General features: G+C 40.1%; 1 protein-coding gene across 3 annotated transcripts in view; it reads right to left on the bottom strand.

Moving 5' to 3' along the window:
* Nucleotides 1–27,022, bottom strand: part of Myocd (myocardin) — a 99,977-nt gene that overhangs the window by 16,818 nt on the left and 56,137 nt on the right. For all 3 annotated transcript variants that reach the window (XM_046420735.2, XM_046420736.2, XM_058571594.1), the window contains 4 exons: nucleotides 12,140–12,315; nucleotides 9,126–9,251; nucleotides 4,770–5,035; nucleotides 3,834–3,987 (listed from right to left, as the gene is read on the bottom strand). In XM_046420735.2, the coding sequence (XP_046276691.1) occupies nucleotides 3,834–3,987; nucleotides 4,770–5,035; nucleotides 9,126–9,251; nucleotides 12,140–12,315 (722 nt within the window). The remainder of the gene's footprint in view (nucleotides 1–3,833; nucleotides 3,988–4,769; nucleotides 5,036–9,125; nucleotides 9,252–12,139; nucleotides 12,316–27,022) is intronic.

A 27,022-nucleotide genomic window follows, 5' to 3' on the forward strand; every position in this document is an offset into this window, starting at 1 on the left:
CACCGTGCCCAGTCTTTTCCATATTTTTTTTTATTAGTGCATAATGGTACATAATGGTACATAATGGTGGTGGCTTACTATCATTGTTATATTCATTCATAAGTAACTAGTTGATCCCTGCATTTTTTATAATGTTCATAAATTGGAAACTATAAAATATACACAAATATGGGAACTGGTTGAATAAATGATGGTGCATGCAAATGATGGAGTACTACAAAGCCATTAAGATTTGAGGCTATACTTGGGCACTTCTGTAATCCCAAGAGCTCAGAAGGCTGAGGCAGGAGGATCACAAGTAGAAGTCCAGCTTCAGCAACTTAGGGGTCCCTAAGCAACTTAGTGAGACCTTGTCTCAAAATAAAAAATAAAAAGTGTTAGGGATATAGCTCAGTGGTAAAGCACCTCTGGGTTCAATCTCTGGTGCCTCCTGCAATAAAAAGGTTGATGCTATAAGGTGTTTGTTGCCCTTGGATGATGAATATTTACTTATGGTATATTATTAAGTGAAAGAAAGTTTGAATTGATTCTATTTTTAAATATATATAAGTATAAATATATATAAAATATATAAATAATGTGCATATATATTTAAACCTTTTTGCATGTGAAAATATCTAGATAAATATATACTAAAATGTCAACAATGGGCTTCCTTATCTGTATTTTCTAAATACTCCACATAAGCATATTGCTTTTGTGATTAAAAAAGAAAATGCATTAAGTAGGTAAGTTTCAATAATTTTGCAAAAAATAATATATAGAGAAATATTCTTTTGAGATTTTGTAGGGAAAGATCTTTTGGGCATAAATTTAGAGGAAGAAATCATAAGAATATTGACAACCAAAATTTAAAACTTCTATAAGTCATAAGAACCATAAACAAAATGAATATGGATCCAAATAGCAATCTTGGAAAAAAAATGATTGCAGCACAAATAATAAAGTGCTTTAAAAAACTCCAATGTATTAACTGTGCTTACCAATAAGAAATTAAAAAAAGGATGATACCCAGTACAAAAATAGACAAGATAAATGACCCAGTTCTTCATAAACACAAATAAAATTTAGATAATGACCAATAATATATGTGTATCATCATTAGTAACGTAAAAAATGAAAGTAAAATAAATATGTACCTATGTTGGTATTCATCAAATTGACAAAGAAATGAGTAATAACCCTTTGTGTTAGTGAGGTAGTAGTGAAAATAAAAATGTCAAAAAAAGATCTTTATTATTTTTCTATTTAAAACACGGTCCTGGGGCTGGGGTTGTGGCTCAGCTGTAGCGCGCTCGCCTAGCACAAGCGAGGCCCTGGGTTTGATCCTCAGCACCACATAAAAATAAATAAAGGTATTGTGTCCAACTACAACTAAAAAATAAATATTAAAAATAAAATAAAATAAAACATGGTCCTGATCATCAGTGCAAGTAATATGTGGGATCTAGTTAGAAATACAGAATCTCTAGCCCCTCCCCAGACCTACTGAATCAGAATTTGCATTTTATCAAGTGCCTGGGTGATTCATGTATACATTAATGTTTGAGTAGTGCCGCTTTAACATGTTGCTTCTGGGAATAAACTGGAACAAATGTTCAGGACAGAAATTTGGTAATATGCCTCAAGAAGTTTTAAAAATATTAATACGTTTTTCATTCCAGAATTTCAGTTCTCTATAGTTAGCCTGGAGAAATAAAGCAATGAATAGATATATGTACACAGGCCATTGAAATCATTTTTCGAATAACAAAACTTTTGGCAGTTAGTTAAATGTCCTATAGTGGAATGTTAACAAGGTGGTGAAATGATATGTAGCTATTAAAAATAAAACTTTTATTGACTACTAAAAGTTACGAAAAATGTTCATGATGTGTTAAAAAAAGAAAGCATGTCAGAAATTTATGTACACATAATTATTTAAAAATAGTTATTGTAAAACAAAATATGTTCACAGGCATCATAAATCTAGAGGGAAATATAATCTGTTGTGCTTTCTGAGAGTCTTGTCTAATAAAAAAGTATTTACTTTTCTACATACTATCATATTTCACTGTGAATGTATGTTGCTTTATAATAAGTTAAAAGTTACCCAAAAAAGATGGAATCTACTTACGCTAGCAATGAATATTCTATTTCCCCATGTCTTGCTGGTAATGTCTTATCTACTTTTTTCCCCTTTAGATTTGCTGGTTTAAAAAAAATGCAAGATGGTAACACATTATTGTTTTAATTTTGAATTACTTAAAATTAATGAGTTCTACGTTTATTTTTAGAATCTGTTCTGGCACTGAATAATTTAAGCAACATTATTAAATAATGCAGCTCGTATTCTAAAATAAAATGAACACTTGCTGAGTTCAATTTACCTTAAGTTTCAGATTATTATGCTCTGTGGGCTTGTTTGGGATGAAGACCTGCACCCACCTGTTTGCTACATTCCCTGGAGTTTTAATCATTGATCATTTTTAAACCATTTATTATGGAAAAATTCAAACATACACAGAAGTTGATAGACAAGGATAATGAACCTCATGTACTTTCCAACCAACACCAGCAATTATCAACCAACTTCTTCCCAGTCTTATTTCTCTTATATCCTAATCTATTTCTTTCCCTACCTGCCCTAGATGATTTTTGAAGCAAATCATTTAATTTCATCTGTAAATATTTGGTAACTATCTCGAAAAGATAAGCAGTCTTAAAAAAAACAACAACTAGCATTAGCACATCTTGAATAATGAACAATTGTTTCCTAATGTCCATCAAACATTTCCCCAGTTTTAAGACTTCCCAGTCCCACCCCCTTGCCTCTTGTTCTCACTTTCAGTTCCTCTCACTCTCCAGTTTTTAAGAAAGGGAATGCAAAACCCCATTTACTATTCATCTATTCATCTTTTTCAGTTCTGCTGTGATGGATGATGGACAGATGGATGAATATGCCAACCCTAAGGACTGCTTTGAAATGCACCGGGTTCAACTTGAAGTTCACTGACCCTTTAATGAGCCCAGATCCATGTAGCCTGTGATGGGAAGTAAATTTCTCATGCATGTGTTATTTAACAAGGTGTGGCTTCAGAGCAGAAGTCCCCAGATTTGAGAATTTCATAGAACAGGACATTGTTTTCAATTATATTACTGACATTAGATTACCAACATTCCATCTTACTCAGTAAGGACCAAAGTTCTTATTTCATGGTATCCTCATTTAATAAAAAAGCACATGTACAACCCCACCCACAACCCTCAACTTCTGTCCACTAGTAGCATTGTTTTCCAATTTCAAAATATTATGAGAAAATATATACTTTGGATGAATATTACTCAGATATGTAGTAGGTACCCAGATGTTTACTTGGTTCTTATTTTTCTCATTTCATCAGAGATTTTTTTTTTTTAAAGTTCGTCATGGAATTGGCCACAGTTTAGAGCATTCTGAATATGCTTCATATAAATCCCACAATGACACTGGGCTAAACTCTATCATATATATGAGCCCATTTATAATAACTCATTTATGCAAATGAGGAATCTAAGATGCTGAAACATGTGAAGACCAGCTCAGGTTGTGCAGCCTGGACAGCTGAGCTGGGGGCCTAGAGCTCTGTGCTTTGTGGGGGTGTCTGACCACCCGGGTGGACATCCTGTCATTCCCTAGAGCCTCTTCCATGTACTCTCCACTTTATGTTCTCTTACCCCAGAAATCCATTGGCAAAGATGATATGAATGATATATTGCTGTGTTTGTTAAATAAATGGAAAGAAAGGAAGAGGGGGGAAAATAAAGGAAGTAAGGAAGGGAGAAATAGAAGGAAATCATGTCCAATCCTATACCTTTAGATCGTCCAGGTTAGGTGGGAGTGGGCCTGGCTTGAAAGAAGAGACACCAGTTTGTCCAGAAAAACTGTTTTTGACGGGCGACAGAGGGGTATTGCTCAGTGGTGCTGAAGAGGAGTTTGGATTTCGGACCATTTGTTCGTTGGGTTCTCTAAAAAAGAAACAAAGAGGCACTTAAAATACAATCAAATATATATATGGGTAACGTGTATTTGAATCACACAGTAATAGGTCGAGCAGATCAGGCATGTAATAAACCAGCCGAAGAGAAACAGCACAGGCTAGATGGCAAGTGGGCAAAAGACCCTCAAGCTTGATTTTGGGGAGACAGGAGGGAGGGGTGGAGACTTCAGCATATGGAAGAGTGCATGTCCATCCATGACATAGTTGATGCACTCTTCTGGGGAGTCCTGAGCATGCAGCATTTCGTAGAATTGCCAGTGTGACCTGAGAGTGACCAGAAACAGGTGAGAGAACACACATTCCAACTTCATAAGTGACCTAGTCATGTGATCACAAAGCCCGTGGGCTCAGGAGTCAATCTTTGAGACTCTCACTGAGCAATTCATCTCTGTTGCTTCCCAGAGTGAAAGTAGAAGGGCATTGGAATTGTGAGCGATGCCAACTCTACATTCTTAGCTGTTTCACAATTCACTTTGGAAATGCCCATAGCTTCCTTTTTCTCCAATGAACATTGATTTGCTTGTTTTATCCCAGCCATAGGATCCTGAAAGTTGTGCATGGTGTCTAAATACAGTCATATTTCAAATGTATCAGAAAAAATAGATTCTTATTAGAAAAAAACATATATATCTGGATGAATATTTAAACATACCAGACAAGGACATTTGGGCTGGCCCCATGTGCCTCAGACAGAGAGAAGCCATTCCCTACCTCTGTCCCCAGCCTCCATTCCCAGCTTGCCTGACTTACTTGAGTTGTGCTTGGTGCATCCCAGGGTAGTTGAATCGGTGTTGTTGTTGTTGTTGCTGTTGCTGCTGCTGCTGGCTGAGAATCTGGAGCTGCAGGAACAGCTGTTGTTGCTGGAGCAGCCGAGCATAGGCTGAGTCCATGGGCGGTGGGGACTTCTCTGCCTTCTGGTCAGGGGGAATGTACTGGTGATATTTAAGCTTCTTCACCTTGGGCTTGGGGTCCTTGGGCTTTTTGTGGCGATTCTTACTGTCACCCAAGGACTTGGACTGCAAAGGGTATGAGGAAATGGCATGTGCTTTAGGTGACGAAAAAGAACGACTTGGTTGTGAGGGGGTTTTAACCTAATGGATATTATCAAATCCTGGAAAATACAACATAGCACATGCACGATGCACAAAGAATTCCTACAACATCAATGATTTGGAGGAACCAATCTGCTGCAAATACAACCTCCTGAAGTATCACTCCTTAAGACTGGGAACCTTAAACCTTAAAAGTGGCTTCAGGAGTTTTTTCCTCCGTGGAGTAGGGTAGGAGGTCAGGCTGGGTTTCAACGAGTACATTCTTCCTGTCCTAAAATCAACGGATAACCTGACATTCCAATGCTGGGCTTACTTCTAAAGCAGTTCTTTCATCTGTATGCACACAATTGCCTTTCATCAAGCAGGTAATAAATTGACTTATTAATGACATAAACTTAGAGGAAGTTAAGGTGGCTTTTGTAAATCCAGTATGTGGTTCTCTGCTGCTCTGAGCCCAGAGTAAAACAGAACTGCCCGTTTACGCTCCACCCTCACCCTGCTCAAATGCTGATATATGATCAGGAAATGGCACCTCTGAAATAATGACTCTTTATTTATTATGGGAAGGGTGAGCCACCCACTGGAACCCTTCCCAGAAGTGACCCATTGTAGAGCATGACTTGGACACAGTAAAGGAAGATTAGGGTACAGCCTTGGCAGTGAAATTTTTGAACATGGCACCAATACTTAAGTTGACTACATCTCAGTTCCATTACCTGCAAGTTGGGGAAAGTATTCTCCTATCTTCTATCTCAGTGATCAATATAAAGACTATAACCAATAATGTTGAAGTGATAAGAGATGCTCAATGAACAGGGTAATTCTATTCATAGTCGGCTTCTAAAATCAAAAGGCCTCATATATTAGGAAGCAGTAGATTCATATTGTTATCAGTTAAAAATAAATTTTCACTTCCTGACTTTACTATAGGAGGTTGAAATGGAGAACATGGATATATCATGACCAAAGATTTTTAAAGATGTGGAGAAAAACCAGAGGGAAAGTGTGGTACCATCAGTGTCCAGAAGAGGGGGCTCCTGAATAGCTGGCAGGTATATTTGGACTTGGCAGCCTCCCTATTTCAACCACAAAATACACATCTGAATGTGACCTTAGCCAAGGGGCCTACAATTTGCTTTTCTCTGACTCAGCTCATCCTACCACCAAAGGCTCTTTTGTTTTCTCAAAGAGTGTTCTTCCCCGAGACTAATGAATAACAAGCGCAAGTATTTTTGTGTGCATGGTGGCTTATTTCTTCATGCTCATTAATCTATTAGTGTTCCAATGAATTAATCAGTCTGCTGTGCTGGAGAGTTTCTACAGGGGTTCCTGCAATCAGTTCTGCCCTGTCTTGCTCCAAATCAGCTGCCGGTCCCATCATCTCCCAGAGCTTGCCTTGGGGAGGATGGGAGTAGCAGCCCTGGGTCTTGAAGCTAAGTTAGGGGGTCAAGGAGGATTTTTTTAGTTTGTTTTTGTTTTTTTGATTTTTTTCTTCCTCTGCGTTGTCTAAGCACGGGGACTGTGAACATTCCAGAAGATTTTGAAATGATCATTTTTTTTTCTGAATAGCGTGGGGGCAAAGATGACTGAACTTATGGAAATGCATAGTTTCATTCTCCTTTTTTGAGCTTTGGGGATATTAAAGTTGTATCTGTTTGTTTTTCTCTTTACAGCTACACAGAAGGAGAACACATTAATCTTTCTAAAAATGGATCAGAAGTGGATCCACTTCAGTGCTTAAAGACCCAGGCATAGATGTGTGAACTGGATTAGTGTATACATGAGAGGTAGCGGTGTGGCTTTGGCTAGAAAGTGCATGACGTTCTAAAACCGTACCGATTCAAACACACACACACACACACACACACACACACACACACACACCTGGGCTTTGCCAAATAACATACCACCCCAGAAGCCCGCAATGTGCTGATCTTGCTCTGCAAGGTGAAGCCCAAACTCAGTAATCTGCCAAGGGAAATTTCACCAAGCTGCCTAAGTCTCTCCTCTCTAACACCTGACAGGCTTCCTTTTCTTGCAATTTTCTGCCATCTGAAACAGCCTTGCCATCTGACACTCTAGCTCATCCTTTCAGGCTGGCTCAAGCCCTGGATCACTTAGGAAGCTTTTCCTAACTTGCAGTGAGGTGCCCTGTCTGTACTCCTCATGTGGCATTTCGAGGTTGCGTGAGGATGGTCACATCAGGGTATTTCCTGCCAAGGGGGTGAGGCAGACTGAAATCCAACCCCCAGTCTCCTTTCTAGACCACTGGCCTTGAGGGAGCTACCTGTGGCTGCTTGGGGAAGGAGAACCTTTTTTTATTTTCAATATAAAAGAAATAAACACACCACCATCATAACCACTTTAGTACATTCAGAATATTATGCAACCATCACATCTATCTAGTTTCATTACCCATAAAACAGTCATTCCTCATTCCTTCTTCCCTTATTCCCCAACAACCATGAATGTACTTAGATCTTGAGAGATCTGATTATTCTGAGTATTTAATGTAAGTGGAATCATATAAATGGCTTCTTCCTGTACTGGCATAATATTTTTCCAAGGATCATTCATTTTGCAGCAGGTATCATTATATTTTTCCTTTTCAAGGGTGTGTAATAGACAGTCTTATGGATAGACCATATTTTGTGTATTCATTCATCAACTGATGGAAATTTGGGTTGGTTCCAACTTGTTACTGTTGTAAATGGTGCCTAATATTAATATTCATGTACAAGTTTTTGTTTGAACACCTGTTTTTCCAATCTTAACCTAACAGGGATAAATCTTTAATAACTGGGATGCATAGGCATTGATCAACTGGAAGGGATGGTGACTCATATATAAGTAACTTTCCCTCCTGAACCAGCTGGGTATTAGAATTAATACCATACTTCACTGAAAGATCTGTCTTTCTTTTGGGATCCTATCATAATTTCTTGGTACAGTGAGGTTGATGTCTTTGCTAATTTGAATTATGCAAAATTTAAATATGCTGATGGAGACATTAATACTATGTCTCTTTATCTATAGCATTAGAAATCATGTGAATCATCTCTCTCTCCTTCCTCTGCAAGGCATAGAATTCATCAGTTTTCACATAATGTCAAGGCTGTTGAGCTGAGTGACTTGTAAACTGGGTTTATGCTATTGTGGTTTGGTGGGGGAGCTTTTCTAGGAAATTAAAATGCCTACCATCCTGTGAGAGCATTAATCTGTTACTTTATCATTGACTTGTGCCTCAATTTATAACCTCCCACACTTTTTCTTCTCAATCCCCAAAGAGTCATTTCAGCATTCATTAGGCGGTGGCACTAGGACTGAGAAAACATGCTCCCAAATCAAGTAAAAGTTATTGGGTATAAAATATTATGAAGGGACTAACTGGTTGTAACTCAGTGATAGAGTGCTTGCCTAACGTGCAGAGGCGTGAGCACCATTAAACAAAATAAAAAAGAAAAAAAAAAAAGAAAACCAATGACTACCAGGCAGCTAAGGAGAGAGCACTCTGTGAACTATTAGCTATAATGCTGAGAAAATTAAATATGAAAAATATATCAAATGACTACAGCTATTTGACTACTGTGAACGGGACCCCTTGTCTCTTATGTTTATTTCCTTAGGGAATTGAATGATATAGCTCTTACATTATGCAAAGTCTCGTGCAAAATTCAACTGCCCTAAGCCTGTTTTAGGGAACTTGCAAAACCCCATGTGTTTTAATCAGCCAGGTCTATCTCCAGGGTGAGTTCGTGAAATCTTTTAAGTCAGACATATATTAGCAGAGCTATGGTCCCCAAGAAATGCCACCGCACTGATTCCCCCGCTGCAGAGAAAGTCCATGCTGTGCTGCACGGATAATAACATCTGGGTTCATGGGCTCTGGTGGTCTGTTTCTCAGCTCCCCATTTGTGACATTTCTAGTGGCCGGGACCACATGGGGCCATCTTATTCTCCTTATGTCATCAGACCTGAATTAGAAAGCTCTTCTCAGGGCTGGCTGTGGGCACCTGGGGCTCAGGCAGAGAAGTAGGGGCTGCCCGGTACCTACCTTTACAGCAGCATGCACAGGGATGGGGGCACTGAGGGGGCCCAGACCCTGCTTCCCAGCATCTGGCTGATTGCTGGACTGTGAGGCGGAATCATTCTTGTCATTTTCTGAGCCAGAAGCAAGATCCTGAAATGGAAATTTCAGCATGATTAGGACATAGGAATAAATGTTGGGTTCTGGTCGAGTCCCTGACAGCTCACACTGCTGCTTTCATCCCGGGTTCTCATTCAAGTAAACGTCAGGTTACTCCCTCCGGGAGGATGACACCAGTTGTGTTCCCCGATGGAGGGTGCTTTTGAGAGAGAAAAGGGGCATCTTTAATAATGACCACAAAAGGCAGGTATAGGACTGGCCTTTCTATAGGTACAGACATGGGACTGGCCTTTTTGTGACAATGTCTACCTGTCGGACTTAATAATGAGGTTGAAAAAGAAATGAAGAGAGCAGAGTAGGTGTAGGAATTTGGGGGGAAACGTAGAACAACAAAGTGGAGAGAGTGGGTGTTAGCAGTTGGAGGGAAAATGTGTGTGTGTGTGTGTGGGGTGTGTGTCGGGGGGTGTGAGCACATACAGGTTTGTGTTTGTGTAAGCAAGCATGAATGCATGTCTGCACATGTATATGTGCATGTACATACATTTATGAGCATGTGTAGGTGTGTCTGAGTGTGTATGTATGTGTATGGATGAATGTATGCATTTATATTTGTGTGTGTCAGGTATATACGTACATGCATATACATGTACACACATGAATTTTTGTATATATATGTATGTGTGGATATAAGCATACGTGTGTATATGCACATGCTCATTTATATGCGTCTGTGTATATGAGTAAGTGTAAGTACATGTCTGGGCATGTTTATGTGTGTATATGTGTGTGCATAAACACAGGTATGTGCATGTATAGATGTATCAGGTATATGTATGTATATATACATGTATGTCTCTGTATATTATATATGTATATGTGTGTATTTGAATGTGTGTCTCTAAGTATATACATGCAGATGTGTGTGTTATCTGTGTGTGTGTGTGTATGATCATGCAAACCTTTACGAGAAGCATATTTCTGTCTGCTGAGGATTCCAAAAAAGGAATAATTATCTTCTCTTTCTCTCCCACATTCCTATGCTGTGACTCTGACACACAGGGGCAGGGGCTGCTGGTAATCTCCCACTGGAGGGTCAGAAATGAGCTTCTCAGTTCTTCTCTGAGCCCTGGTACCTATCCTAGGCCCATGAAATTCTTTTCTCTCAGTGCCTCCGTGTCCTCATCTGTCAAACATGGCTTCTGAGAAAAATGATATAAAATGATTTTTGCATTTTTCCGGGCATTGTCCAGGTCTTGTTCCCCTCTCCTAGCATTAAGCAGAAAAAAAAAAAAAAACACGCCTTCTCCTCAAACCATTCTTAAATCAGAGGCTGAGGAATTTACTGTCAGAATAATACATACAAATGGTCTGATATACCGTTTGATGTTATCAAAGAAGTCTGGCTGCAAAGACCAGCAGGGGAAGAAAAAAATGCTTTGATTATAAACTCTTACACAAGAAATGCACAAATATTTCAGATCTGCTTCTTATGTCTCCTTTTCCCCCTCTCACTCTAAATTTGCTTCTTGGCTGCTTTGCGTTTGCTCTGATGGAATGATAGTCACCAGTGACCAAGGAGGTTTAGGTAAACAGAGCCCTGGATATTGATTATTATTACTGTCACTGATATCTGTATATGGTACTTTGCAGTGGGAAAAAATATTTCAAATGCAGGTTGAATAGTTGTAATATAAAATTTCAAAATCTGAAAAAGCCAAGATGATGCTATAAGTGGAAAATTCCATACCATGAAACTTTATAAACAGAATTGTTAGAGTTGGCATGTGGGGCCGGAAGCACTTCTGCACCTTGTGTCCACACTAGTATTTCTCCTTCATGAGGATGTGTGGAATCCCCACAGGTCTCCTTTTAGGAGCTCCATGAATACCTTCCTGCTGGGCTGAGGAAAACTCTCTGCAAGCCTGCATGTGGCTTCTAGAGGTGGATTCTCCAAGGGGTGGTGGCACTTGGCGGTGATTCTGGAGACCACGTGATTTCTCAATCTCAGGGAGACTTAGCTCCTCCTCTGTGAGAATTGGCATAGATGTCACCCAGTGGGAGGGAACTGGGATCTCAAATGAGATAACTTTTGTATAGAGCACAGCGCTGTTTCTGGCCCAGAGTATGCTTCAGGCTGCTATCTATACTCATCATGAGAAATGTGCTTTCACATTGATAATGAATAAGGAATTATTTTTTTTTCTTTACAATTTTATAAATTGTAATCCTCATGATATACATTAGACTTCTGAAGTTGTTCATCTTACATATTTGTGACTTGGTACCCTTTGGCCGCTATACCCTCCCGTCTCACTGTTTGAATGATGAACATTTATAATGAGTGTTTTCAAAATACATCCTTTACTCTGAGGATCTGTAGATGTATCCAGAGAGAGATGTGAGGACTGTGCTTGGGTCGGGACTGAAGACTGACTTTGAGGTGGCTGGTGGTTAGATACCTGTTCACATAGAAGCAGCAGGGACCTCCCTGTTTTGTGAACAGTTGGCACTTTCTTCTCACCCTTCTCATTAGCCCTATAATGACTGTAAGAGAAGACTGCAAACTTTGAAATCAGTCTTGTTCTGGCACCAGGAGAGTGTCTGCCAATCACTTAACCTCACTGAAGCCTCAGTTATGATGTCCATAAAAATGGAGATAAAAGGTATCTATCTACTCAACAAAGTAGATGATGCTCAGAAGTCTTCCAGAGGGTATAGTTCTAGAGAGTCTCTCCAGTGTTTTTTTTGGGGGGGACCTTTTGTCACGACACACAGCTACCTGGGCTGAAGAGAGTGAGAAGACAGCAACGTGTCACATGATCGAGGAAGAGCTCCAGAGTCTCTAAGCAAAATCAGAAGCAAGCACAGTGGATTTTAAGACTATGAAGACATGATGAAATGGAGATCATTTTTATTTTTACCTGAATTGTTCCCAGAGGGCCAGCCAAAGGGGCTTCCGTAGCTTTAGCATCTGGTGGGGATCCTGCTGAGCTCTGGGGGTCTTCGCTTCGAGTCTGATCTGGAGAGAGCCCATCGCCGCTGCTGTCCTCTTCAAAGGCAAAGGCGTCTGCTGATTTGGAGAAACTCACCTGGTTTCCTGAGGGAGGGAAACCCAAGATCTGAGTCAGAGGCTTAGGAGCATCGGAGGGCTGTTGTGGAAATGCTTCTATGTGTCATCCCTACAAGAAGCACACACACACACACCTCTCCCTGGATTTATTTAAAGTTCTGGCAAGAGTGAAGATGTATTTTTAGATTATTAGGTTTCCTAAGTGAGGACTTGTGTTCATAAAAGTGATCTGTTTGGCAGGCAAGAACGAGTGATGGATTAAAGGCTTATCATCCGTTGTTAAATTTTATTTCCAATTTTATGCATTTCTTCACATTTCCTATGGGAAATAGAAAAATCTCCGTCCAACCACCGAGATGGCTAACATCTTTTTGGAGCTGAATCAGGGAAGATACAGGGAAGCAAAGGGGAAGAGTGTATGCATCAAGACCAAAAGGGAAGGTGGTAGGAGAATGACCTGTCATAGGTTTCACAGTGACAGCAGGAATTGAGATGACAGCATGCCGTGTGCATCATCTTCAAATACAAAAACAGGGCACGCAGCACAAAATGTTTAGCAAACTTTGCTAATAAGGATAAGCTAGGCTCACTACTAAGTTTAAATTCCCAAATGTCAGAACTAGCTAATGTCACTGGAGTGTCCCAAAGAGCCATTCGACCAAAGCAAAATTGTTTATAAGAGCCATAAATATGTCTCAGAAACTTCAGTTCTGATTCTTATTTTTCTTTATTATTCAAATTTTCCTTTCATGCCTCATTTCTTTGTATCTATTTTGGCGATCCCATATGCAGACACTCTTCCTCAGTTCCCCGCATGGTCTTTCTAGGGCAGCAGATAAGTTGTCGTGGGAGGTAGGTTATCAGACCAGATGGGCCCATAATGACATCCTTCTAATGTCCCTTCCATTTGGCATGGCCAACTTTCCTCTGGTTTATTATCCAACTGCACAGTACACAGTGTGCTGAAGCCACATAGCTCTCCTGACCCGATTCCAAGCACTGCTCTTCGAAAGGAATTTAGGTATTATCAGGAAGTTTTCCAGCCTCCTATAATCACACTCACAAGAACTTTTGACTCTTGCTCGGGGGAGATAAGAGAAGGGAGCTCTCACTGCAGTGATTGGAAAGGCAACGAGAAGCTGGAAGTAATGGAACAAATGTGGCTTTGGGCTTGTCATCGCTGCCACCACTGGCATCTGTCATGGACCCTGGTGTGGACATCCAGTGTCAAATCAGGAAAGAGGCCAGGCAAGGACAGGGCAAGTGGAAACTCCACTCACTGTCCCCATGGGTAGCATACTAACCTGAGGGGGCTTGCACACCAGTGTTTCTGCTCCATGAGTTGTTTTTAAAGAGTCGTCATTGCTGTGCTACCGTTATCAAAGCAATAATGTCCATCATAAAACTTAACTCAGACGAAAATGCCTAATGGGTGCCATCTGCCTTCTGTTCATAATTAGTTCTCTCTTCTCGATTTAACTCGATGCATACGACAAGGTGTATACCCACACATTTAAAAAATATTTCATGCAGGCGGGACTGGGTAAAATATTCTATTTCTGGACTGGGGAGGTAGCCCAGTGGCAGAGTGCTTGCCTGGCATGTATGGAAAGCTGGGGTCAAACAAAAAAAGATGTTCTGAAACTTCCTCCCCCTTCCACACTCTACAGTGTTTCTTGGAGATCTTTCTATGTGAGAACATAGAGATCTTCCTCATACTTTTAAGAAATAGCCACACAGTATTCCATTGTATTGATGGAAACTTTTAAACGTATGCTTGCACTTTATTTAACTAGAAAAGATTGAAATAACAAGAGTCCAGAGAAATAGTAGGAAACTTCTCTTTACCTAAGATCTGAAATCAATGTTCACATTTTTCCCTAATTGGGTCAGGAACCTGTTTATATTCTAGCAGGGAGGTTTCACTGGGTATTCAACAAATGCCACTTTTTCTTTGAAATCAGGGAGATCCTTTCTTCCCCTTTACTCCTCTGGTCCTCTACATCTTCCTCTTAGCAAAATTTAGACTTTGCCAATACCTTCTGTATGTCCTTTTCATGCAATATGAATGACTCTACATGTTATTTTTCCTTTCTCAAGGAGATGTTTTGCCTGAGATCTCCTAAGGAAGGTCATTCCAGTTCTTCCAGGAGTATCTGTCCACTGTCAGCTCAATCCATACATTTCTTGGCAAATTATGCTTTCATTAGAATTTAAGGCCCAATTTATTTGTGGAAGTAAAGGTTTTGTCCCTGTTAAAAAGGATCACACTTATTATTGAGGACCAAATAGGCAGGGGAGTCAGTGGGGAGGTGTTAAGTGTTTCCCAACCCAGAAATTAGGGACTTTCATGGAGATATACTTATATACCCTGAGCCAACACTATTCACAGTCACAGAATCCTGCACATGACCTTGTTAGCCCCTGAGGAAAGCCAGTCTTCTCTGCACAAAGGAGCCTTTCTCTGAGATCTGCATTTTCTTATATCTCCCTCCTACTTCCTGTACTCTAAATGGAATGGGGTTTCTCTGTGTGGTTGATGCTTCATGTGACAAAGACTCCCACCCAACTCCATGCAGAGTGCATACAAATTAGGGGGAATAAACCAAATTGCAAAGTTGTCCCATATTCTAATAAGTGGGTAGGAGTGTTCAAAGAAAGGGAAAGAAAGAGAATGGTTCCTCTTCTTCTCTTCTGATGACCTCACTTTCAGGTGGAGAGAAAGCAAGTGGGAAAGATAGCAGGTCTTGCTGGGTGTGGTGGTGTACACTTGTAATTCCAGGGACTTGTGAGGTTGAGGCGGGAAGATGGCAAGTGGAGGCCAGCCTCAGCAACTTTGCAAGACTCTCAGCAACTTAACGGGATCTTGTCTCAAAAAAAAAAAAAAAAATCAGAAGGTCTGAGGATGTAGCTCAGTGGTAGAGTGGCCCTGGATTCAACCCCCAGTAACAGGGGAAATAAAAAGAAAAAGGAAAGAAAAGCAGGTGGTCTCAGTAAGGCCCTCCTAATGGTTCAAGAAGTCAGAGCAGGGGCACATTTTCTCATCTCTGTTTTTCAGATAAAGTCATTGCATGGCTCATTCCACTCAGCTATTAAGAGACTGAACTAAGACTGAAGTTCCAGCCTTTGGACTCTCAGAGACACCCTGCAGAGGGGGTGGCAAAATCAATTACCCTCCGTGCCAGCCATCAGGTAGGGCCATCTGTTGTTTAGGGAACACTGTCAACCTACTCTGTTGGTTGAGGGTCAGGGAGGGCAGGAGTCACATAGAGAATGACCAACATCTGCACACATCATGTACTGAGGACACCCCTATAGTTCCACAAAATCTTGTAGTACAGGAATTTTTGATATTTGAAGGACTGAATGTAACATTTGATGGTGAGGAAGTCAGGAGATTCTGGGAAGGGAGATCAGGATGAATTTTATTTTCACTGTGTCAGGAGAGAGTTGAAAGAATTGTGGAAGCCCTGTGGTTGCCCCCAGTATATCCACATGGTTAAATAAGTTGCTAACAATCATGTGGTCACTGACACCCTTCCACTCTGACATCTGTCTGTTGGTGACCACAGATTGAGGCACTAGAATGATGTGCCAAAGTCTTGCGGTAGAGTAACTGGAATAAAGGAATCTGTGAAGTTGGCTCTCCATATCCACAGATCCTGCATCTGAGGCTTAAAATCAACTGCAGATTGAAAATATTCAGAAAAAATAATTGTATCTGTACTAAACACATACAGACTTTTCCCCCTCGTCGTTACTCCCTAAGCAAGACAGTACAATAACTTTTTATACAGCATTCACGTGGAAGTAGGTATGATAAGTAATTTAGAGATGGTTTAAGGTATAAGGGAGGATGCCAGATGCCCCAGTCTGCCTTTTATCTAAGGGACCCTGGGAGGTCCTGGAACTAATTCTGTGCTGATACTGAGGGATGAATGCCATCAGTTCTATCTTCCCCAGGACGAAGGGTGGGGGGAGGCTTCCTCAATTATTTCATTCATTTCCACACCTCACACTTTAAGAAGAGTAGAGATAAGCTGAAACACAATCAGATAAGCTAAGGTGAAGGGAAGAGAAGGAAAGCCATGAGAAACAGGGCTATCTGTGTATCTCCATGGGAAATAATCGGAGGATCTGTCAAGGACTAGATTTCCAGGGATGTGTTAGTGGTGGTTAGACAGAGTTAGATAGCGATGGGGACTGTCCACGGAGTCTCCTGGAGGAGGTGGGATGGAATGGAACCTGCAATGACAGTCAGATGTGGCAGGACAACAGAAAAGGAGAAGTGGGGTAGGGGGGCATTTGATGATGATGGGGAGAAAGGAAAAGAAACTGTTAGAGTGTCCAGCAGGAGAGCTGGAGTGGAGAGGGTAAGGAAGGATTTTTTTTTTTTTCCCAGCCAGGGGAGAGAATTATTTTACTTCATTAAGCATTTAAAAAGGCTTCCTTGTTTAAGTCAAGGTGACCAGGAAGACATCAATCAAATGTAAGGTCGTTGTTTAAAGCCAAATGGGTGAGTTGTGCAAGCCCCAAACATGATGCTTATGTTATCTAAAAAGCAAGATGTGCCAGGTCAGAGTACACCAACAGACACATTGAGGACCACTTACGGCTGTCCTACCATGAGGGCCCCTGCCAATCGCCACTCCTCCAGGACGACAAGTGATCTGGATTGCCACTGCCAGGGCAGAAGACAGGAAAAGGGCAGGGAGCCCATAAAGCTACTCAGCTCAGTTCCTGTTGATAACAAGAATGGCAGAGGCAGAGAAACCACTGAGAGCAAACAGCAGTGGCTTCCTTTCATTCGATGTATGTGATTTTCAGTGTGGTCTATAACATCTTGATTCTGGAATCAGAGGCACATGTCCCCCCACACCTGAGTTCTACCACATTTAGTGGGAGTAACTGTTGGCAACTCATTTAACCTTTCTGAGCCTCAGTTTCCCTATCTATAAAACGGGAACAATCATAATAGCTACTACCTCCCGGGGTTTCAAGGAGATGACACATGTAAAGCATTAAGCCCAGTCTCTGGCGCGTAAGTGCCCAATAATTTCTAGCTGCTATTATTGTTCTTATTGTTTTTGTTAGAAGCATCTGCTGGTCTCCAGTTTAATATTATCAAAAATAAAATGACCACCCGGGAGGCAATTTATTCTGTGGTCAATTTTGCAAAGTTCAGCACTACTCCAGATGCAGAAAAACGGGTTTGTCCTGAGAGGTTCATTCTGGGAAAGTAAGAGCAGAGATTCCCCAAAGTAGTAGTAGGAGGAGTGTGGCTGGAAAGACCGCCTGTGGCTCACTCTCCTTCCTGGTTCAAGCCCAGGCTCCTGCAAAGAGGGACAAAGGTCACCTTATCAGACTGCCTCTGGAACAACCAAAGTCTATCTGCAGTTGTGACCCCTGGGCCTCTGCTCCAATCTCCCACGGTGGGGAGACTGGCTGGGAGCTGTTGGAGAGCAGAGCGCTGGCTATTGTCCCTGCAGACACGTCAGGCAGTGTGATGACAAGGACCTGCTTTGGGAAGCCCTGACATCATCCTCCGGCTATGCCCATAGAGCTGGCTCTGGGCACTGGCCCCTTGGGGACCTGGGACTGGCGACTCTGGTCTCTGAGCTTTTTCCCTCTCCCTCTTGAAGTGATTAGATGAATGAGTCAGTTGTACTTTCCTCTGCATAAACATAAAAAAAAAATTCTAAGATTAAAGTGAGATAACTGGAGGCCTAGTTACCTTTCTGCTGGGAACCCCCACCAAGGGCTGCAAAGTGTAAAGTGACCCATGTGGAGCTATTTTAATTTGTGGATGGGCCACCTCCTTACATCCTTCCGTAAGACGGTGAAGCAGACTCTTCCTAAGGGAGAGCATCCACGCCTGAAAGCAGCTACTGTTTAAATGTGGCTCTTGCCTAAAGATGCTTGAATAGACCTAGCAGATTGTCGACTGAAACTTTTATTCTCTTGAAGGGGATCAGATCCTCTATTACGGAAATGGACCCAATTGGGTATTTGAATGATAAGGACTCTTTTTTTTTTTTTTTCCTTAGATTCCTGGCACTGCAGAAATTTGCCTGAAGTCTTTTGACCTGATCCTAGAACCTCACAAGTCAGGGAAAATCAGCTAATCAGTGTAAATATTTATCCTGTATAAGCTCTTGAGGTTAAATCTCTAGGGACAATCAATCAATCAATCTATCAATATAGATAGATAGATAGACAGATAAAATATCCAGTGTGACAGTAAAGATATGTTAGCACTGTCTCTCATTAATCTTTATAGAACTTCATTCAGTCCCTCCCAGTGCCTCAGGTGACCAGAGACCTCTCCCCAAATCCAGCCCCTACTTGGGCACGCCCTGTCCACTTCTCAAGGATGCAGAGATGACTTCTACAAGAAGGAGGCTTTTCCCTGCCCTGGGCAACACCAGCAGGGTCAAGGAGGTCTCCCTCTCCCAGTGCTTATCCGTTTCTCCCTGCCACTCCCACATGCCCCCCAAACTACCAGCTCCCTGGTTCTCCAATCCCATCCCCATTTTCCCAGAACTCTTCCTCAGAAAAGCATTTGTCCTATACGCCTTAGTGCGTTTCTTTCCCCCAAGGATCATTTGTACTTTGGAAGTGATTCCTCGTTGTGAAATGATAGATTTTGTTCATGAGAAAGTTATGCCAAAGCAAACTTTTTCCTTCTAATGCCAAAGCAAACAACCCTCCCATCTGGCTCAGGGCCATGGTTATTGTATATTTGCCTTTAACATGAATGATCAGAATGTCAAGACTTCCAGACTCTGAAGAAAAACTGGATTATTAGTGAAGAGGAGGGCTTGGTTATGAAGTCCAAGCCTGCGGGGACCCAGGTGAGCATAGAGTAATACAGAGTCTTTCAGAAATGAGAGAGAAATGAATGATTTCTACACCAGCTCTGGTGGGTCAGACAGGTTGCTTTCTATATTAAAGGTGTATGGTGATTAAGATAACTAATGCTTCCTTGTCAATGGGGCTATATGTTCTGAATCACTGGTTAATTGTGTTCGAAAGCAACTGGAAACCTAGGTCCAGTTGGAAACCTGGCGCATCCTAGGGCAAGATAAGAACATGTTGAGAGGAGATGCGTATCTATTGGAGCTGAAAACCAGGACCCTCCCATCATTTGAAGAGTTAGGAAATCCAATTTCCGTTTCAGAGGATTCATCACTGATGGATAGAAATGCATTTGATTTATGGATATTGATTTTGTATCCTGCTACTTTGCTGAAATCACTGATTAATTCTAGAAGTTTTCTGGTGGAGTTTTTTGGGTCCTCTAAGTAAAGAATCATGTCATCAGCAAATAATGATAGTTTGAGTTCTTCTTTTCCTATTAGTATCCCTTTAATTTCTTTTGTCTGTCTAATTGCTCTGGCTAGAGGTACAAGGACTATGTTCAATAGAAGTGGTGAAAAAGGACATCCCTGTCTTGTTACAGTTTTCAGAGGGAATGCTTCCAGTTTTTCTCCATTTAGATTGATGTTGGCCTTGAGTTTAGCATAGATAGCTTTTACAATGTTGAGGTATGTTCCTACTATCCTTAGTTTTTCTAGTGTTTTGAACATGAAAAGGAGCTGTATTTTGTCAAGTGCTTTCTCTGCATTAATTGACATAATAATATGATTCTTACCTTTAAGTCTATTGATGTGATGAATTATATTTATTCATTTCTGTATGTTGAACCAACCTTGCATCCCTAGAATGAACCCCACTTGATCATGGTGAAAACTACCCCATTCAAAATAGCCACACACAAAAAATACTTGGGAATCAATTTAACAAAAAAGTTAAAATACTTCTACAATGAAAACTATAGAACACTAAAGAAATAAATTGGAAGATCTCCCATGCTCTTGGATAGGCAAGATTAATATTGTCAAAATGGCCATACTACCCAAAGTGCTATACAGATTTAGTGAGATTCCAATTAAAATCCCATCATCATTCTTTATAGAAAAAATAATCATGAAATTCATTTGGAAAAATAAGAGACCCAGAATAGCCAAAGCAATCCTTAGCAAGAAGAGTGAAGCAGGAGGAAGCACAATGCAGGCCAGAAACTATACTACAAAGCTAAAATAACAAAAACAGCATAGTATTGGCACCAAAATAGACAAGTAGACCAAAGGTACAGAATAGAAGACACAGAAACAAACCCACATAAATACAGTTATCTCATACTAAACAAAGGTGCCAAAAACATACATTGGAGAAAAGATAGCTTCTTCAACAAATGGTGCTGGGAGAACTGGAAATCCATATGTAGCAAAATGAAACTAAACCCCTATCTATCGCCATGCACAAAAGTCAACTCAAAGTAGATCAAGGACCTAGGAATTAGACCAGAGACCCTGTGTCTAATAGAGGAAAAAGTAGGTCCAAATCTTCATCATATCAGATTAGGCTCTGACTTCCTTAATAAAACTCCTAAAGCACAAGAAATAAAATCAAGAATTTAATAAATGGGATGGACTCAAACTAAAAAGCTTCTTCTCAGCAAAAGAAACAATCAAAGTGGTGAAGAAAGGGCCTACATTTTGGGAGCAAATTTTTGCCACATGCACATCAGATAGAGCACTAATCTCCAGGATATCTAAAGAACTCAAAAAACTTAACACCCCCCAAAAAACCAAACAACCCAATCAGTAAATGGGCTAAGAGCTGAACAGACACTACTTAGAAGAAGATATACACTCGACCAACAAATATATGAAATAATGTTCAACATCTCTAGTAATTAGAGAAATGCAAATCAAAACTACTCTAAGATTTCATCTCGTGCTAGTCAGAATGGCAGTTTTCAAGACTATAGACAACCCTAAGTGTTGACGAGGATGTGGGGGAAAAGGTACACTTATACATTGCTGGTGGGACTGCAAGTTGGTGCAACCAATCTGGAAAGCAGTATGAAGATTCCTTAGAAAACTTGGAATGGAACACTGTTTGACCCAGCTATCCTACTCCTTGTTCTATACCCAAAGGACTTAAAATCAGCATACTACAGTAACGCAACCACATCAATGTTTATAGCAGCTCAATTCACAATAGCTAAACTATGGAACCATCCTAGATGCCCTTCAATAGATGAACAGATAAAGAAACTGTGATATATATATATATATATATATATATATATATATATATATATGAAAATTACTCAGCATTAAAAGAGAATAAAATCATGGTATTTGTAGGTAAATGGGTGAAGTTGGAGAATATCATGCTAAGAGAAGCAAGCCAATCCCCCAAACCCAAAGGCTGAATATTCTCTCTCATAAGTGGATGCTGATCCATAATGCAGGAGGGTGGGATGGAAATGGGAAAAATGGAGGAACTTTGATTGAGTAAAGGGGAGTGAGGGCAGGGGAGGGGATATGGGGGCAGGAAAGATGGTGGAATGAGATGGACATCCTTACCCTAGGTACCCGTATGTCTGCACATATGGTATGACGCTACATCATGTACAACCAGAGAAATGAAAAGTTGTGCTGCAATTGTGTACAATGAATCAAAATGCATTCTGTTCTCATATATACCTAATTAAAATAATTAAATAAATTAATTTTATAAAAGAGCTTGGAAATCCAACTGGAATCTGTTTCATTCAAGCCCGACGTCAGTCATCTGGACGATATACAACTTCTTCGGGAGCTAAGGCATGTTCGTGTCAGGGGAAGAAATTACTCTGATGACTAGTGAAGGAATTAACAAACCAGGAGCAGCCCCCTGGGGTCTCACAATGGAGGGATATTTAGGTAATGATAACCACTAGCAAGCTGGAAAAGGCCATGCTGAACTCCAGTGTGTAATTTCTGTTCTCAGAAATCATCACTCCCATGTAACATCATGTCCTCTGTATTCAGTGTTCCAACCTGATAAGTGTGTTTTTTGCAAAAGGGAGACAGACAATTAGGCGTGTAATCTCAGAGGCAGCTATGTGGAAGCTCAAGCCCTGCGTTGCTGCACAGGATGCCATTCCAGAATGAAGCCTCCAGGTGGAATCTCTATGCCTCTACAGTCTTAGACAATAAAGTCACAGGCTGGAAGTGAGATCAACAGCTGGCACCCTGAGGGAGAGGAAAATGTGGTGCAGAAAAGTTGGGAGGGAAAAGGCTTGGGTGTGGTTATTCCACTAAATGCAAGAGGGGTGACATCTGGAATGAGAAGAAAAAAATCATAAGGTGGGTAGGGAAAGTTCTCGGTCAGAAATGGCCCTCCCTGTGTTGGGAGAGGTTCTAGATTATTCTCATAGAGTTGGAGAATGGTTGGTCTTTCATGGTGTTTGGAGGAAGGGAGACAACGACTGAGTGGTTCTCTCAGAGCTTGGCAGAAACACAGAAACACAGCTGCAGAGAGAGCTGGACAATGTAAACACAACTGGGACAGCACGTGGATAGAGGAGGGGAAATACACAGAGGCCAGGACAATGGTACACGGTAGAACCACAACTCAGAGTCACCACTTCTCCACGGAGGAGAGATGATCATGAGTGACAGGTGGAAAAGTGGGCTGGTTCATCCTTGCTACTGGAAATCCACTCCAGCTCCCATCTCTACAGCTGGCCTCTAAGCATTCCTCTCTGCCTTACTGACCTTCCCATTAAGTGATCACATGCCCACAGAACTCATGCACATTGGAAGAATCACCAGTAAAGAGAGGATGTTGCATTGAGAGACAGGTGCACAATTCCCCAGGATAGGAGTCTGCTGCTGGATTTTTCTTGCAGCCTAATATATAGTCTCTTCCTCTTTCTGTAACCCTTTCTTCTGTTGTTCTGCACAGATCTCCTGCTCCTTCCTTAAATATTGGAAACCCTTCCATTGCCTCTTGGTTGCTTTATTATTATTCTTTAAAATTACATTTCCTTTTGTTGGGGAATTAGAAAAATGTTTGTATTTATTCCCTTAAATGAGGAGTATTTGAAGTTTGAACCTCTCTCTGATTTTTAAGATACAATTTAAGCTGCTTTAAAAAAAATATTTATTTTTTTAGTTGCATTTAGATGCCATACCTTTATTTTATTTATTTTTATGCGGTGCTGAGGATCAAACCCAGGGTCTCGCACATGCTAGGCGAATGCTCTACCGCTGAGGCACAATCCCAGCCCCTTATGCTGCTTTTATCATATAACCAGGGCTTGACTTCTCTGTTCATCCATTCCTCTCCTTTTGGCATACACAAATCATTATGATAAAAGCTAAAGAAAAGTTATAAAAAAAATACCCATAAGAAAGGTTCAGGGCCCCTATGGTGTTAAAAAGCAATGTTTTCAAACAACTGATTATTGAGGTAATATCTAAAATTTCCAGCCTGTGGAAAAAAATGAAAAAAACTATATAAAAAATTATAAATTCTTTTGTGACACTACACATAGAAGGTCCTATATGTATGATGGTTCCACTCATGACTTTTCAGCTTGATAAAGATGCATGGGGCTGGGGATGTGGCTCAAGCGGTAGCGCGCTCGCCTGGCATGCGTGTGGCCCGGGTTCGATCCTCAGCACCACATACAAACAAAGATGTTGTGTCCGCCGAAAACTAAAAAATAAATATTAAAAAAAAATTCTCTCTCTCTCTCTCTCTCTCTCTCTCTCTCTCCCTCCCTCTCTCACTCTATCTTAAAAAAAAAAAAAGATGCAAAAGCAATAGGCATCCAGAAGAAACTTGACTTTGAATTTTGAAGTTTTGCCTTTTCCCAGGTTAGTGACAGACATGGGATACTCTGTCATGAAGGTGGGCAGCATTAACGAGCCGCAGCTCCCGTCAGTCACACCATCTCCAGGGGAGATGACCGGTACCCTACAGTGGGTGTTGCTAAGCTAGGATGCTCCATAGCTTATGCAGTTCCGATTTATGATAGCTTTGATTTTGGATGGGTTTATTGGGACATGATCCTCTCATCAGTGAAGGAAAATCTGCAGAGCTTTGGTATTTAAATCTGAGAAATAGAAAAGCAACCTAGAGCAATATTATTTATGAATACTGTGACAAACAGCGTTGGCTATTTGTCAAAATTTATGCTCCCCCTTCTGTAGTATAGAGCTATTGCTGAGAAGCGGCTGCCCAGTCAGGGGATCCCTTTCTCAGCCATGTGTACTGTTCTCACAGTGGAATGTGAGCAGAAGTGATGAGTTCATTTCCAGGAAGAGGCTTTTTAAGTTCGTGAGGGGCTTCTCCATCTTTCTTCCCCCTCCCCACCCCCACCCCGTCCTCCTTCACTGGCAAGAATCAGAGGATGGGGAGGCTCTAGGGCAGGAAAACTGTGGCCTGTGGACTTGCTGCCTGTTTTTGTAAATGGAGTCTTACTGGAATCCAGCCTTGCCCATTTGTTTACTTATTGCTATGGCTACTTTCACACTACAACCGCAGAGCAGTTGTGACAGACACAGCCTAAAGCATTTACTATCTGGTCTTCAAGAGAGCTTATTCTCTCCACCATGGGGAAACATGATGGAAGGAATCTTCCACAGAGGACTTGTCATGGAGAAGGACCTTCCCTGGACGGTTTAGGAACAAGAAATAAACTTCTCTTGTTAAGAAGTTTTTTGGTTTGTTTTGCAGCTCGTGAGATTCCAACTAATGATGACATAGATGGGAAATCCCAAATAAAACACTAGCAAATTCTAAAAACAAAATTCATGAAAAATTGTTTCCAGAAATTTCAGGACAGTTGGAAAGGTGGCCAAAACCATACGGCTAGGTTAAAGAAGAAATCCACACCATCATCTTTTCATATGTTTTGAAAGCATTTAGCAACCTTGATATTCATCTTGTAAACTATTCTTACTAGAATAGGAATAGAAAAAGACTTCCAAAGAATATCCAGCCTACACCAAAAGCTAATATCACATATAGAAATGAAGGACTATGAACGTTGCCATTTTTAAAAAAATGAAAATATGTCATCATCAGTATAACATAACAAAAAATTATACAGCAAGATATATTGCTTCTGATGCACTGTAAACATACCTATAATAATAGTATCCTACTATGTAACATATCCATAATTATTAAATTGTGTTATATATTAACATATCATTTATTGCATATATAAATTATATGTCCTTTATATGTCACATGCTTAATTTTATAATTAAGTTGGACATTTATATATGATGTTGATATTATGGATTTAATAAAATATAGTATTTGATTCATATAGCATGTTACACTATATAATATATGTAATTTATATAAAATTTAAATAGCTTGCAAATACTAATATGTGGTAAAAAGGATTGATAAATATGTGAAAATTATATATAACATGTCATAAATATTCCATACACACTTTTTAAATGATGTTAATTATATAGCATGCTAGTATCATGATATTGCTTTTCAAGTACCAGCCAAGGCACCAATATGACAAAAAACAAAGAAGCAGGAAATAAATTTATGTTATTTGTAGATACATGTTTGTGAACCTAAACAATGTGATTAACTGAGAAACTATTGGAACTATTAAGAAAATCTTATAGATACTCAGTTACAAAATAAATGTGCAAAATTAATAGGTTTTCCATATGTTAACAATAATCCATGTGACTTCACTTAAAACAAGAACAAGCTTTGCTAAGAGAAATTTTAAAAAATTGAATAAGTGGAGAGGGATGCTATAATTCTGCCTTGGAAGAATTAGAATGTTTTAAATATGTGAGTTCATCATAAATTAGCCTCTAAATTCATTGCAATCCCAAGAAAAATTCTAACGGGATTAAAGTTGGTATATGAAAAAAAGATTCCAATTTGTATCTAAAATACACTTCTGAGCTTGGTATGGTAGTACACACTTGTAATTTCAAACCCTGAGGGTCTCAAGCTCAAAGCCAGCCTTAGTAACTTAACAAGGCTCTAAGCAATTTAGGGAGATCCTCTCTCTAAATAAAATAAAAAAAGGGCTGGGGATGTGGCTCAGTAGTTAATTGCCCCTGAGTTCAATCCCGTGTACCAAAGAAGGAAAAAATAAATAAACAAACCACTCTGACAATATCCAAGGAACATTAGGAAACTTAGAGCATTGTAAGGAAGATTTCAAAAATAGATATCAAGACGAATTGTCAAATACATTATAAAATTGTGGGAAAAAATAAAATTAGACTATTAAATTAAACTAAGCACTTTAAATAAAATTTCAGATGCATTCAGGATTTAAATGTAAAATGAAGTACTTTGAGAAGATAATCATGGTGAATAAACTATATGCAAACTATGAAACTATACTCTTTTTCTTTGTAGTTTCTAGAATAGATTTAACTATACAAAAATCTAAAATCGCCATAGGTTAAACCACTGTACACAAAATCAAAAGGCAAAGGACAGACTGGTATAAAGATGGACAGTGCCTGTGACAGATGGGGAGGACTTCCCCCTATATAAATAGCACACACAAAGCAGTAAGGAGGAATACGCCCAGCAGGAAGAAGAAAGCCACAAATCAGCAACGACATACAATCGCATGGAAAAATAGAGTCTCCCTGTAAACCAAAGAATGCAGATTTAATTAAGATCTGTTGCCTATCATATAAAAATTACAAAAAAAAAATAAACTCAAGAGCTTGCAATAGAATGTTTTAAGAAATGATAAGAGATTGCCTGAGGGAGACTTTCTCCGGCTCTGACATCCATCCTATCGGAGTAATGATGGAGAGAGAGCACTTGAGCACTCTAGGCCAATTTCAAAGGCAGAAGATATTTAGTGTGGAGG

Source organism: Marmota monax, unplaced genomic scaffold (assembly GCF_021218885.2).
Source record: "Marmota monax isolate L192 unplaced genomic scaffold, Marmota_monax_Labrador192_F-V1.1 WCK01_AAM20220418_F8-fsc00274, whole genome shotgun sequence".
Classification (NCBI taxonomy): Eukaryota; Metazoa; Chordata; class Mammalia; order Rodentia; family Sciuridae; genus Marmota; species Marmota monax.